General features: G+C 44.3%; 1 protein-coding gene across 3 annotated transcripts in view; it reads right to left on the bottom strand.

Moving 5' to 3' along the window:
* The window catches only part of gria2b (glutamate receptor, ionotropic, AMPA 2b), a 164,037-nt gene that overhangs the window by 50,493 nt on the left and 101,181 nt on the right, over positions 1–12,363 (bottom strand). For all 3 annotated transcript variants that reach the window (XM_068042059.1, XM_068042067.1, XM_068042077.1), the window contains exon 6: positions 4,479–4,640. In XM_068042059.1, coding sequence (XP_067898160.1) covers positions 4,479–4,640 — 162 coding nt within the window. The remainder of the gene's footprint in view (positions 1–4,478; positions 4,641–12,363) is intronic.

The following is a 12,363-nucleotide window of genomic DNA, read 5'->3' as shown; positions in this document are numbered from 1 at the left end:
GAGGGCCATACTTGTATTGGAAGCAGTTCAGAGAATGTTCACTAGGCTAATTCCTGGAATGAGGGGTTTGTCTTATGAGGAAAGGTTGAGCAGGTTGGATCTATGCTCATTGCCGTTTAGAAGATCGGGAGATGATCTTATTGAAACGTATAAGATTTTGAGGCAACTTGACAAGGTAGATTCTGAGAGGATGTTTCCCCTTTTGGGGGAGTCAAGAACTAGAGGGCACAGTTTCAAATTAAGGGGTCTCCCATTTAAGATGGAGATGAGGAGGAATTTCTTTTTCAGAGGATCATTAGTATTTGGAATTCTCTACTCTAGCAAGCAGTGAAGACTGGGTCATTGAATATAGTCGAGGCTGAGTTAGACAGATTTTTGATTGACAAGGGTGTCAAGAGTTACGGGGGCAGGCAGGAAAGTGGAGTTAAGGCCACAATCAGATCAGCCACAATCTTACTGAATGGCAGAGCAGGCTCGATGGGTTGAATGGCCTACTCCTGCTCCTATTTTGCATTTTCTTATGTTCATTGGGTTTCACGGGTGAGCGTTTATCATTACAATGTCCACCTCCATTATGACAGGAAATAAATCTTTACTGCTAGGCATGGACTCCCTCCCTTTTTCCTCCATCAAAGGCTAGAGCCATCACTGCACCCAGTCTCTAGTAAGAAGCTGGAGTCAATCACAGATGCTACAAGGGCTCATCTCTAGAGACCTACCAGGTCAGCTATGTGTGAATGTTCAATAAGCCAATGCATCGTTAAGGAAAGAATGGTGAAAGATGGTTGCATAGAGCAAGGACTTTATTGGTAAAGGTACAAGGGCCATAAAGGATCGAATGAAACATGAATGTATAAAAGGCATCATGAGCCTCCCTTGTGCGTCTCTCTTGTTCAATGTCATGTTGCCCTTAGGGTTCTTGATCTGGCTTAGCCTGCCCATCTTCCCACTCCACATCCTCATCATCATCATCTGAGGAGGCAGTCTGCTCCTCACTTTCCTCATTGTTCATTGGCTCCTGCCTCTGCAGGGCAAGGTTGTGCAGCACACAGCAAATAACAGTGATACAACAGACCCTCAGTGGGGCATACTGAAGGGCTCCCCCGAACTGATCCAGGCACCTGAATCGCATCTTCAGCAGACCAATGGTCTGCTCAATGGTCACTCACATTGTCCCATGGCAGGTGTTGTACCTCTCCTTTGCATCTATGTGTGGGTTAGAGCATGGCTACCCGACCCGAACCTGACGGGACCTGACGATATGTGTCGGGTTTGGGTCGGGTCACTCTTCCGGGTCTGGCATTCGGGCTCAGGTCAGGTCGGGCTGGGTCGGACACAGTGCCAGCCAGGACGTCAAGGCGGGAACTACTCCGAACTAGTCTGCAGGGAGCGATTCCATCCAAGGTAGAACACAACCTCTTTAATATAACCAATTTTATTCCGGTGTTCGGGTCGGGTCGGGTTGGGTAAGGCACAGGAAAAATGAAAGGACTCGGGCTGGGTTGGGTTTGGGTAGGATGTGTTTCTGTCGGGCTTGGGTCGGGTTTCATTTCCAGACCAGAGCAGCCTTTTAGTGTGGGTTCCCCACAGGCATCAGCAACAATGTCCTCATTGGGTAGCCTTTGTCTCCAAGGATACATCCCTGAAGGCTGGAGGGAAGGCAAAGTTCAGGAACCTGGGATTGCCTCAAAATGTAGGCATCATGGCAACTTACCAGGAAGCGTGCACAGACCTGCAAGATCCATTTACGGTGGTCGCACACCAGTTGTACATTGAGGGAGTGAAAACTTTTCCTGTTGATGAAGGCCGCTGGCTGGTGTTTTGGAGCCTTGATGGCCACATGCGTGCAGTCAATGACCCCCTGCATCTAGGAGAATCCTGCAATGGCCCAAAACCAATGGACCTCTCTCTTTGTGAGTTGGGATCTATGAAGAAGCGCACATAATCTCCAGCCCTCCTGACCAGGGCATTGGTGACCTCTTTGATGTACCGCAGACTGCACAATCTCTGTGGATCACTGGAATGATCTTCAGTTTTCTAATTTGAGACTGCTTCAGGAGAGGACATGAAGTCTGATAGTTTTTTTGTTAGGTAAAGGTATCAAGGGATAGGTAACAAAAGCAGCTATGATCCAATTGAATGGTGGAAGAGGTTTGATGGGGTGAATGGTCTACTCCTGTTCTTGTGTCTCTGAAAATATGATGTTACACCTTACCCTGAGGTTATTTATTTATCTTTTGTGAGGCAAGTCAGGGGATAAAAATATCATCAGTTTTCAGTGGAAGGATAAAACAAAGATGAGGTACATGTTTCAAATATTCAGTTAGCACTAATTTACATATGGTTGTGATAAGGCTATGCAGAATAGAACTGAAGTCAAAGCAACCTGGAAGCATTTCTCAGACTGTCACTTTCCTACATGTAAGGCTGTCATAAATTACAAAATGATCTTTGGGAAGAAGGAAATTACATTGATGCAAACAGTATTAGACATTGCATTATTTTAATGGAAGAGTGTCTACGTCAGCAGAAAGCTGCAGCTTCAAAATCAAAAACATAGAGCCGTTCTGATATTATAGTGCTGCATCAGCATTGCATTGCAAAATTAAAATAAAGGTCTGTCCTGAGACTGCAAACAGGTAGCTGAAATTGCAAATTGTGATTGCTAAACTATCATTCTCCTCAACCTATTTAATGTTTAAATCATAAGAATGTTCAGTATTGTCTAACAAACATTGGTTTGGATTTGCAAGTTTGTGTGTATCTGCAAAATCTTCCTGAATATGTAGATAGTTCAACCAATACTTCTGTTCATATGTAACTAATACATAAAATTTAGGACAATAAATTGTAATACAAGGTACTGCTTTATAATAAGATTTGCTATACACTGAAGCTTTGTCTGTAAATCCTGAATATTACCTCTCACAATATTTGATTTATATAATTGCATCTTACACATAAATATTACTGCTTTTTTAAAGCTGATCTGGCTCATCAGCATCAACAATCCTTTTGAAGGATGAGAATTACAACAAACTCCTCAGGGTTGATTTTTCTGTCGTCTGGCGGAAACCTCCGATGATCCACTGTTTTAACCTGAGGCCTGAGTGAGGAGCAGTGATGGCTTCTCCAATGGGAACAGGAGCCAAGGTTAGAAAAGGCTCATCAGATAAGTTTAATTTTTTTTAAATCTCCTTGTGGGCCGGGGAGCAGGAGTAAACCTCTGAGCTCCACAAAGAAACCTTGAACCTTAAACCTGCAAATGAAATTCTCCTTTTGGAACACTTACCTGCTCCTACAGGTCCTCGGTGACAATGTCCTGCTGCTCAATGGACAAGCACCACTTTCTGGCCCTTTTGGCCAAAAAATTGGAAAGTTGCCCAGCAGCACTTTAATGAGGCATGACCATTGAAATCTGTTTGCTGTGTCACAGACAGGCATGTGGGTCACTTTGTTGCATTCCCACCAGGAGTTAAAAATCGAGGTCATGGTTCTTTTTAAGATGAATAAAGTATCCACTAATTTTGATCGAAGGTTAAAGAAACATGTTAGCGGTTTTGAGATTATCAGTTCATGTTCAGTCAGACAGATTCAAGTTAGCACCTGCTATGGAAAGTCAAAAAGTGTAGCCCATCCAGGGTGCAAGCACAAACATAAAACTTTTTTGTTTTAATTTCGCTATGGTTTAACATAGTGTTGTTATTTGTTAATTCAGTACAATAAATTTGCCTATTTTCATTGATGTCCCTAAAATATGATGAGCAGTTAGATGCCCACAGCTCACAGTTAGTCATTAATGGTCGCAAAATGTTTGTGACATCATAAACAGAGCAAGAATTGCTCTAATTACTAGCTCAACACTTTTAAAAATTATAGCCATTGCACTCGATAGCAAGCCTTCCTTTTCACTAACACATTACAACCAGAATAAATCTTCTAAGGATGTAAGGATTTGAGGATATAAGGATTTAAGGATAACATTAAAGATATTTACAAAAAACATATGGTCACTGAATTTATTCATCACTGTGGTGAAATAATGATCATAATAACTGAAAAAAATCTTATTGAATGTTTAATTCTTCTTGTACAGATCTCCGAATTATTTTGCCACTCTGGCTGGGTTTTTTTAAACAGTAATTATTTTCCGCTAATATAAATAAAATGTCACTCCTTACATTCACAGAGGCACTTATGTACTTTTGATGTGTAGTCATTGTTGTAATGTAGGAAATGCAGCAGCCAATTTGTGCACAGCAATATCCCACAAACAGCAATGTGATAATGGCCAGATAATCTGTTTTAGCGATGCTGGTTGAGGGATAAATAGTGATCACACTCCCTTGTTCTTATTCTAAATTAGTATTCTGATTATTGCACAGTGCGTTTTCAGACTCAACCTCACACCCATTGTCACCATTTGGTATTATGGCAGTCACATTTGTTGTCAAAAATAACACTGATAGTAAACCTACCTTAATTTTGCTTGTTTTCCCCCCTGGATATTCCTTCTCATCCAATGCTAACCATCGCTGCATGAACTTCATAACAACCGGATCATCATAATCAACAATTTGAAATCCAGACACATTTGCTCCACCATATTGAATTTTTGATAAGTCTCCATCTGTAAATCCCTGCAGCAAATAATAAGAGTGATACTGTTAATTCTGTCATTGCTAATCTGCAGGATCATCCTTTCTAACATAAATTGCTTGTTGTTATAATGCTGGAAATTAATGGTTTTAAAAATTAAGTTCGCAATGAAAATACTTGGATGCTCTGTTAAATTTGGAAATAAGCCAGATTCTATTACTATAGATATCACCTAAGTTCTATTAATCATCAGTAACGTCATGTTCATGAACTTTTGTAATTAATTTATTATTACATGAACAGCTATAATATAGCTTGGATAGATTATAAAATATTCACTGCGGAAAATGTATAGACAACATATTTGTGAATCTTACAGAAACAAATTACTTCAGACTAGCGCATCTTAACAAGGTATTTGTGAAGGCTAAACTGGGGTCTGCAACCTTGTTGTGATAGCTGCTAATTTAGTCTGCAACTTTCAGGCAGCAACTTAAGTACTCCCTCAGGGAAGTCGTCAATTAAGTATTTTGCCTCTGTAACAAAGTACAACACTTTGGATTGAGAAAGATCATAATAACGGAAAAAAATCATTGAATGTTCAATTTCTTTTTGTACAACTATCCTAGTTCTTTTCCAGTCTAGCTGACATTTTTAAACAGTAACTTCTGTTGCTAACAAAAATTAAAGGTCGCTCCCAACAATCACAGAGGTATTTCAAGATTTCAATACAACATTCACAAGTGCTAAAAATAGATACTTAGAAAGGATTTAACTAATTTATTTTAAGCAGGTATTATTACAGGTATAATTAATATTTCAAAAAATTGAAGAAGCAGTGTGCCATAATTTTATTTGTCTATTTTAAATATCAGTTAAATATGCCATCACAACTGTATTTTTTAAATTATCTGTTCACAATTGTCCTACTGCATCTTTAACACTGGTGTTCCTATCTTATGTTAAGATAGCTGGGGTGAAAGAAGAAATATGTGCATCTATCACGACACTATGAGCTACCAAGAATCAGGCTTCAGATGGGTTTCAGTATGCAGCTGCATGGGAATGGTAGGATAATGGAAATGTTACTGGGCTAGTAATTCAGCAGTCGGGACTAATGCACCAGAAACATGGGTTTAAATTCCACCACAACAGCTGTAGGAATTTAATTCAATTAATTCATAAATCTGAAATTAAAAAAACCTACGGCAGGATTTTCCTAGCCCTGGAGTGAAAGTTGGGTGGGGGCATGGGCAGGAAAAATAGCAGGTGCTGTGTGGGAAAGTTTCACAGGGGTGGGCTGACATTTGGATTGGCTGTCCACCAGATGAAGTAATTAAGGGTGATGATTTGTGCTCACTGGCATTTTTCCCGCGATGGAGCGACCCCACTCCCCCCCACCCCCCACCAAGCATGTGGGGAAGCCACCATCTCAATGGAGATGGAGGGACCATCAGAGCCAAAGGCTGCATTTCCAAAGAGGAGGCTGCCAGCAGCAAAGGCACATCCACAGCCCAAAAGCTGCCACCAGATGGTTTACCCTCCAATTGTAGGGGCCTGCTTGGTTTCCAAAAATATTTAATTATCAACTCTCCGACGGCACGTCCATTTTGAGGTGCATTCTCCTAGCTGATTGAGCTGTGCTCACCTCACTCAGTGGGGCTATCGAGGCTCTAGGACTGCTGGTCTTTTGATAGGGCCGGCAGCATCAGAAGCCCACCCACTGTCCTTATTTAGACAGTGAGCTCAGAAGTGGCCAATTAGGAGGTCACCTCCAGGAAAATAGCTTCCCCAGGCTGGCTCCTGACGAGTGCAGGCTCCCACTGGGGTCCCGAAGCCCACAGAAAAATACTGCCCCTAGTCTCAGGAGTGATGATCATGAAACTATCGGATTGTCGTAAAAACGCATCGGGTTCACTAATGTCCTCAGGGGACGAAATCTTCTGTCCATCTGCAGTCTGGCCTACATATGACTCCAGACCTACAGCAACGTGGTTGACTCTTAACTGCCCTCTGAAATGACTCAGTTGTACCAAGCTGCTACAGAAAAGTCGAATAAGAATAAAACCAGACAGACCACCCAACATCTACCTAGGCACTGGAAACTACAAAGGCACACCCTGTCCAGTCAACGCTGCAATGTCCTCTCCACAAACATCTGAGGATGTGTGCCAAAATTGGAAGAGCTGCCCCACAGACGAGTCAAGCAACAGCCTGACATAGTCATACTCATGGAATCATACCTGAGAGCCAATGTCCCAGACTCCTCCACCATCATTCCTGGGCATGAACTGCCCCATCGGCAATACAGAGCCACAGGAGATGGGGGCACAGTGGTCCACAGTTGGGAGAGAGTGGCCCTGGGAGTCCTCAACATTAACTTCGGATCCCACAAAGTCTCATGGCATCCGATCAAACATTGGCAAGGAAACCTCCTGCTGATTACCACCTCCTTCAGCTAATGAAACAGTACTCCTCCATGCTGAACACCACCTGGAAGCAGCACTGAGGGTAGCAAAGGCAAAGAATGTAATTTGGGTGGGGGACTTCAATGTCTCATCACCAAGTGTGGCGCGGTAGCACCAGTACTGACCGAGCTGTCTGACTCCTGAGGACATAGCTACCACAGGTGAGTCTGCGGCAGGGAAAAAAAACTATATACCACACCCTCATCGATCTACCTGTTGCAGATGCATGTGTCCATGACAGAATTGGCAGCAGTGACCACCACAGTCTTTGAGGAGACAAAGTCCCGTCCTCACACTGAGCAGACTGTTACTATCAGGTGAGAAAGGTGTCTTGGGGTCTCTTTCAGCCTTCGCCTGGTCTTACTGTAACAGGATTTAATTTTTAAACCTATTCTGTTTTGATCTCCCCCTTTGGTGAATCCTTGTTCACCGCTTTCCAATTAAAAGGCAAAGAAATTAGCATAAACAGGCTTTCTTAGATTTAAAGAAGAAAAGTGAAGTTTATTAAAATTAAACTCTAATTTGGTTGACACCTACGGATACACGACGCGCCCACGCTAGCATGCACACGCGATACACACATGCAAATAGGGACAGAAAAGAGCAGAAGAAAAATAAAGTGAAAATGTTTCAGGCAATCTCTGAAGGGAGTTTGTTGCTGTGCTTCGAGCTCTCTATAGAGTTCTTGATTGTAGGTAGTCTTGCTTTTAATTGGGGCCCAGTATTCTTCTTAAACCTTGTTCACTGTAGGAGACCTTTCTCTCTTGGGGTTCATGTGTCTTCAATGGGTCTTCAGTTCCATGAGAAAGAGAGAGAAGCAGACATAAGAGGCTGCACCGAGCTACACACGAGAGGTCTTTTCAGTCCAGGAGCAAACAACTATGCGTTCAAATTCTCCGTGGCAAGTTCAAATAAAAAAAAACTCAGGTTGCCCAGCAGGTTAGTCATGTGACTCGGGCGTGTAATCACATCAGTTTGTATATTCAGCCATCTTAGCAGTGAACCTGGAATGCGAGCTCCTCCACCCTCAACATCTGGTAACCAAAAGTCCATTGTGGATTGAATGTGTCAGGGCGTGGTCTCTTGTCCTATTTACGCACTGTCTGTAAATATGCAAATGTCTTTCCAGTCAAGGATCTGGAGTTGCTTTCTTTTAAAAAGTAAGCTCTTTCTTCACTCCAGTAATAGTTTAAAAATCAATGTCCATGTGGCGAAATTAATTGGCTGGTGGGCTCCTGCATCACACCTCCATTCCCAGGGGAATGAAATGCAATTTGAAAAAAAAAGCGCAATTCATTAAAAGGTTGAAGAGAAATATAAGATACAGAAAGAAAAAACAAGCATTTCTCGCATTCATTTCCATTCATTAATCTGAAAGCTTATTAAAATTGTCTTTTCTGGGTGCTTTAATTTCCTGTTTTTGGCATCCCAGTAACCCTGTGGTTGTTTGGGGAAGCTTTTCTTCAGTTTCCCCATTGCCTTGGAGTCGTAGAGTTATACAGCACAGAAACAGGCCCTTCGGCCCATCGTGTCTGTGCCAGCCATCAATCACCTATCTATTCTAATCCCATTTTCTAGCACTTGGCCCATAGCCTTGTATGCTATAGCGTTTCAAGTGCTCATCTAAATGCTTCTTAAATGTTGTGAGGCTTCCTGGCTCTACTACCCCTTCAGGCAGTACATTCCAGATTCCAACCACCCTCTGGGTGAAAAGATTTTTCCTCAAATCCCCTCTAAACCTCCTGCCCCTTACCCAAAATCTATGCCCTCTGGTTATTGACCCCTCCGCTAAGGGAAAAAGTTTCTTCCTATCTAACCTATCAATGCACCTCATAATTTTGTATACCTCTATCAGGTCCCCCCTCAGCCTTCTCTGCTCTAAGGAACACAACCCTAGCCGATCCAGCCTCTCTTCATAGCTGAAATACTCCAGCAACATCCTGGTGAATCTCCTCTGCACCCTCTCCAGTGCAATCACATCCTTCCTACAGTGTGGTGATCAGAGCTGTACACAGTACTCCAGCTGTGGCCTAACTAGCATTTTATACAGCTCCATCATAACCTCCTTGCTTTTATAGTCAATGACTCGGCTAATAAAGGCAAGTATCCCATATGCCTTCCTAACCACCTTATCTACCTTTGCTGCTGCCTTCAGTGATCTATGGACAAGTACACCAAGGTCCCTCTGACCCTCTGTACTTCCTAGGGTCCTACCATCCATTGTATATTCCTTTGCCTTGTTCGTCCTCCCAAAAAGCACCTCACACTTCTCAGGATTAAATTCCATCTGCCACTGCTCCGCCCATCTTATCTGCCCATCTATATTGTCCTGTAAGCTAAGGCTTTCCTCCTCACTATTTACAACACCACCAATTTTCGTGTCATTTGTGAACTTACTTATCATACCTCCTATATTCGCATCTAAATCATTAATGTACACTACAAACAGCAAGGGTCCCAGATTCAATCCCTGCGGTACACCACTGGTCACAGGCTTTCACTCTCAAAAACAACTCTCACCCATCACCCTCTGCCTCCTGCCACTAAGCCAATTTTGGATCCAATTTGCCAAATTGCCCTGGATCCCATGGGCTCTTACCCTCTTAACCAACCTCCTATAGCTGCCCAGGGTCTTGGTCCTGCTGAGGTAATTTTTTTTTCCAGGAGAGTTAATAGTGGGCGGGTCTATCCTGAATTCTCTTTCAGTGCTTTGCTGAGTCATGCAAAGACGTTTGACTTCAGAGAAGGGTGGTTCCCAATTTCTCTGACTGTGGGGTGCGGGGGAGGATTCTTTGTTAATCTCCCCTTTGTTCTCTGGACAGTCCTACCTGCAGGTCTGTGTGCAGACTTGACTGCACTTTCCTGTGGCACTTCGACTAGGTGAGGCATCATACACATGGTTGCTGTGTCCCCTCGAGGTCTCTCTTTGTCTCTGCAGGTTCCTGTAAATGCTGTTAGCGACAGTGGTGGGGTGCTTCTGGTGTCTGCATTTACATAGGAGGATGTGGGGATCTAACTTTTCACATTTTGAGGTTGGCTGACCAGACAGTAGGGGTTTTCATCTGGGATTCCTCCCGGACTTCCCTTAACCTGCCCTCGTGGTCACATTTTCCCCTTCTCGTTCCAAACCTTTGCCAGCCTTGTGCCTGCCCGTCCACTTTTGTTCTCGGCAGGGGTCCCTTACAGTTCACCAGCCCTCTGCTTGAGGGTCCTCCTAACACCAATACAGGACTTAGGGGTGCAGGTTTCACAGTAGCTTGGGGTTTCCCCTCAACCTGGCACATGTGGCAACTCCTGCATTACTCCACCACATCTTCATGGAATTTTGGCAGGTCTTTCGTATACCAGCATGTACAGCCACTGTAGTCTTGTGGGCTCTTCTTAATACTTCTCCCCTGTACCTCTGTGGCACCACTAACTGATGAACGACTGTCCACTCCTTGCCCTCAGGTCTGTGAGTAGATCTCATTTCCTCATCAGTACCTCATTCTTCAAATAGCAACAGTCAGGGACTCCCTCTGCTTCACTTTCAAACTGGGCAACCTGTGCTAACTCTTGAAATACTGGGTCGGCTCGTTGAGTTCATTGAATTCATTCCCTGGGTCTCCTCACTTTCCAAAGAAAGTCTCGCACAGGCAGACCTCACGGCCATCTGCCTGCAGTGCCAATGCAATCTCCTCTGGGGGAGCTGAGTTGATCATGGCCTGACCCACTACACATTCAGGGACAATACTGGAGGCAGGCTCCTGCCATTGCCCTGTCTCTCTGACCTCCTGCTGTCTTTCTTTCACTACTGGAGTGGCTACCACCTTCACCCCCGCCAGATCATTACAGAGGGGCAGATCAACCCCGTCCACAGGCAAACTGGGGACAATCCCTACGGTCACCAGTCTCAAAACTAAGTCGCACCCCAGGTGCACACAGTGTACAGGTACAGGCATACACTGCCCTCCAATACCATTCACCACCATTTTGGTGTTCACTGCACTCTCTCGGGAAAAGGGCAGGCCTTTTCCCAGTAAAAGGGATTGAGTGGTCCCTGTGTCCCGACTCAAGGATTATGGGGTTGCTTTCCCATCAGACACAAAACCCTGATAACCTTCAGGAGTCCTATTAACTTTTCCTGCACTGGCTGTAGTAAGCTTCCTGGGTTGCACTCTGACTGCAGTTAAAGCCACAGCTTTGTGCTTTCCATCAGGGTCCCATCTTCACTGAGCGGGTGTGCACTGGTTAACCCTATTTTCCAGCAGTCAGCTTTTAAATGCCCTGCCTTATAGAAAAGTTGGGACACAGAAAGAGGCCATTCAGCCCATTGTGTCTGCGCCGGCTGAAAAAACTAGCCGCCCAATCTAATCCCACCTTCCAGCACCTGGTCCATAGCCTTGCAGGTTACAGCACTTCAGGTGCATGTCCAGGTACCTTTTAAATGAGTTGAGGGTTTCTCCCTCCAATACAGATCCGGGCAGTGAGTTCCAGGCACCCACCACCCTCTGGGTGAAAAGGTTTTTCCTCGTGTCCCCACTACTCCTTCTACCAATCACATTAAATCTGTGCCCCCAGTAATTGACCTCTCGGCTAGGCGAAACAAGTCCTTCCTGTCTCTCTATCTAGGCCCCTTACAATTTTGTACACTTCAGTTGTCACCCCTCAGCCTCCATTATACCGAGGAAAACAACCCTAGCCTATCCAATCTTTCCTCATAGCTGCAGTTTTCAAGCCCTGGCAACATTCTTGTAAATGTGACTCCTCAGATACTGAAGCAGTCTGTGTATTAATGCAGCAAGACTTGGACAATATCCAGGTTTGGGCTGATAAGTGGCAAGTAACATTCGCGCCACACAAGTGCCAGGCAATGACCATCTCCAAGAGAGAATCTAGCCATCTCCCCTGACATTCAATGGCATTACCATCGCTGAATCCCCCACTATCAACATCCTCGGGGGTTACCATTGACCAGAAACTGAACTGGAGTAGCCATATAAATACCGTGGCTACAAGAGCAGGTCAGAGGCAAGAAATCCTGTGGCAAGTAACTCACCTCCTGACTCCCCAAAGCCTGTCCACCATCTACAAGGCACAAGTCAGGAGTGTGATGGAATACTCTCCACTTGCCTGGAAGGGTGCAGCTCCAACAACACTCAAGAAGCTCGACACCATCCAGGACAAAGCAGCCCACTTGATTGGCACCCATCTACGAACATTCACTCCCTCCACTCCCTCCACCACTGGCAGCAGTGTGTACCATCTACAAGATGCACTGCAGCAATGCACCAAGGCTCCTTAGACAGCACCTTCC

The sequence above is a fragment of the Heterodontus francisci genome, chromosome 1 (assembly GCF_036365525.1).
Source record: "Heterodontus francisci isolate sHetFra1 chromosome 1, sHetFra1.hap1, whole genome shotgun sequence".
Lineage (NCBI taxonomy): Eukaryota > Metazoa > Chordata > Chondrichthyes > Heterodontiformes > Heterodontidae > Heterodontus > Heterodontus francisci.
The sequence above is the reverse complement of the archived record's forward strand: the minus strand, read 5'-3'. Positions and strand labels throughout refer to the sequence as shown.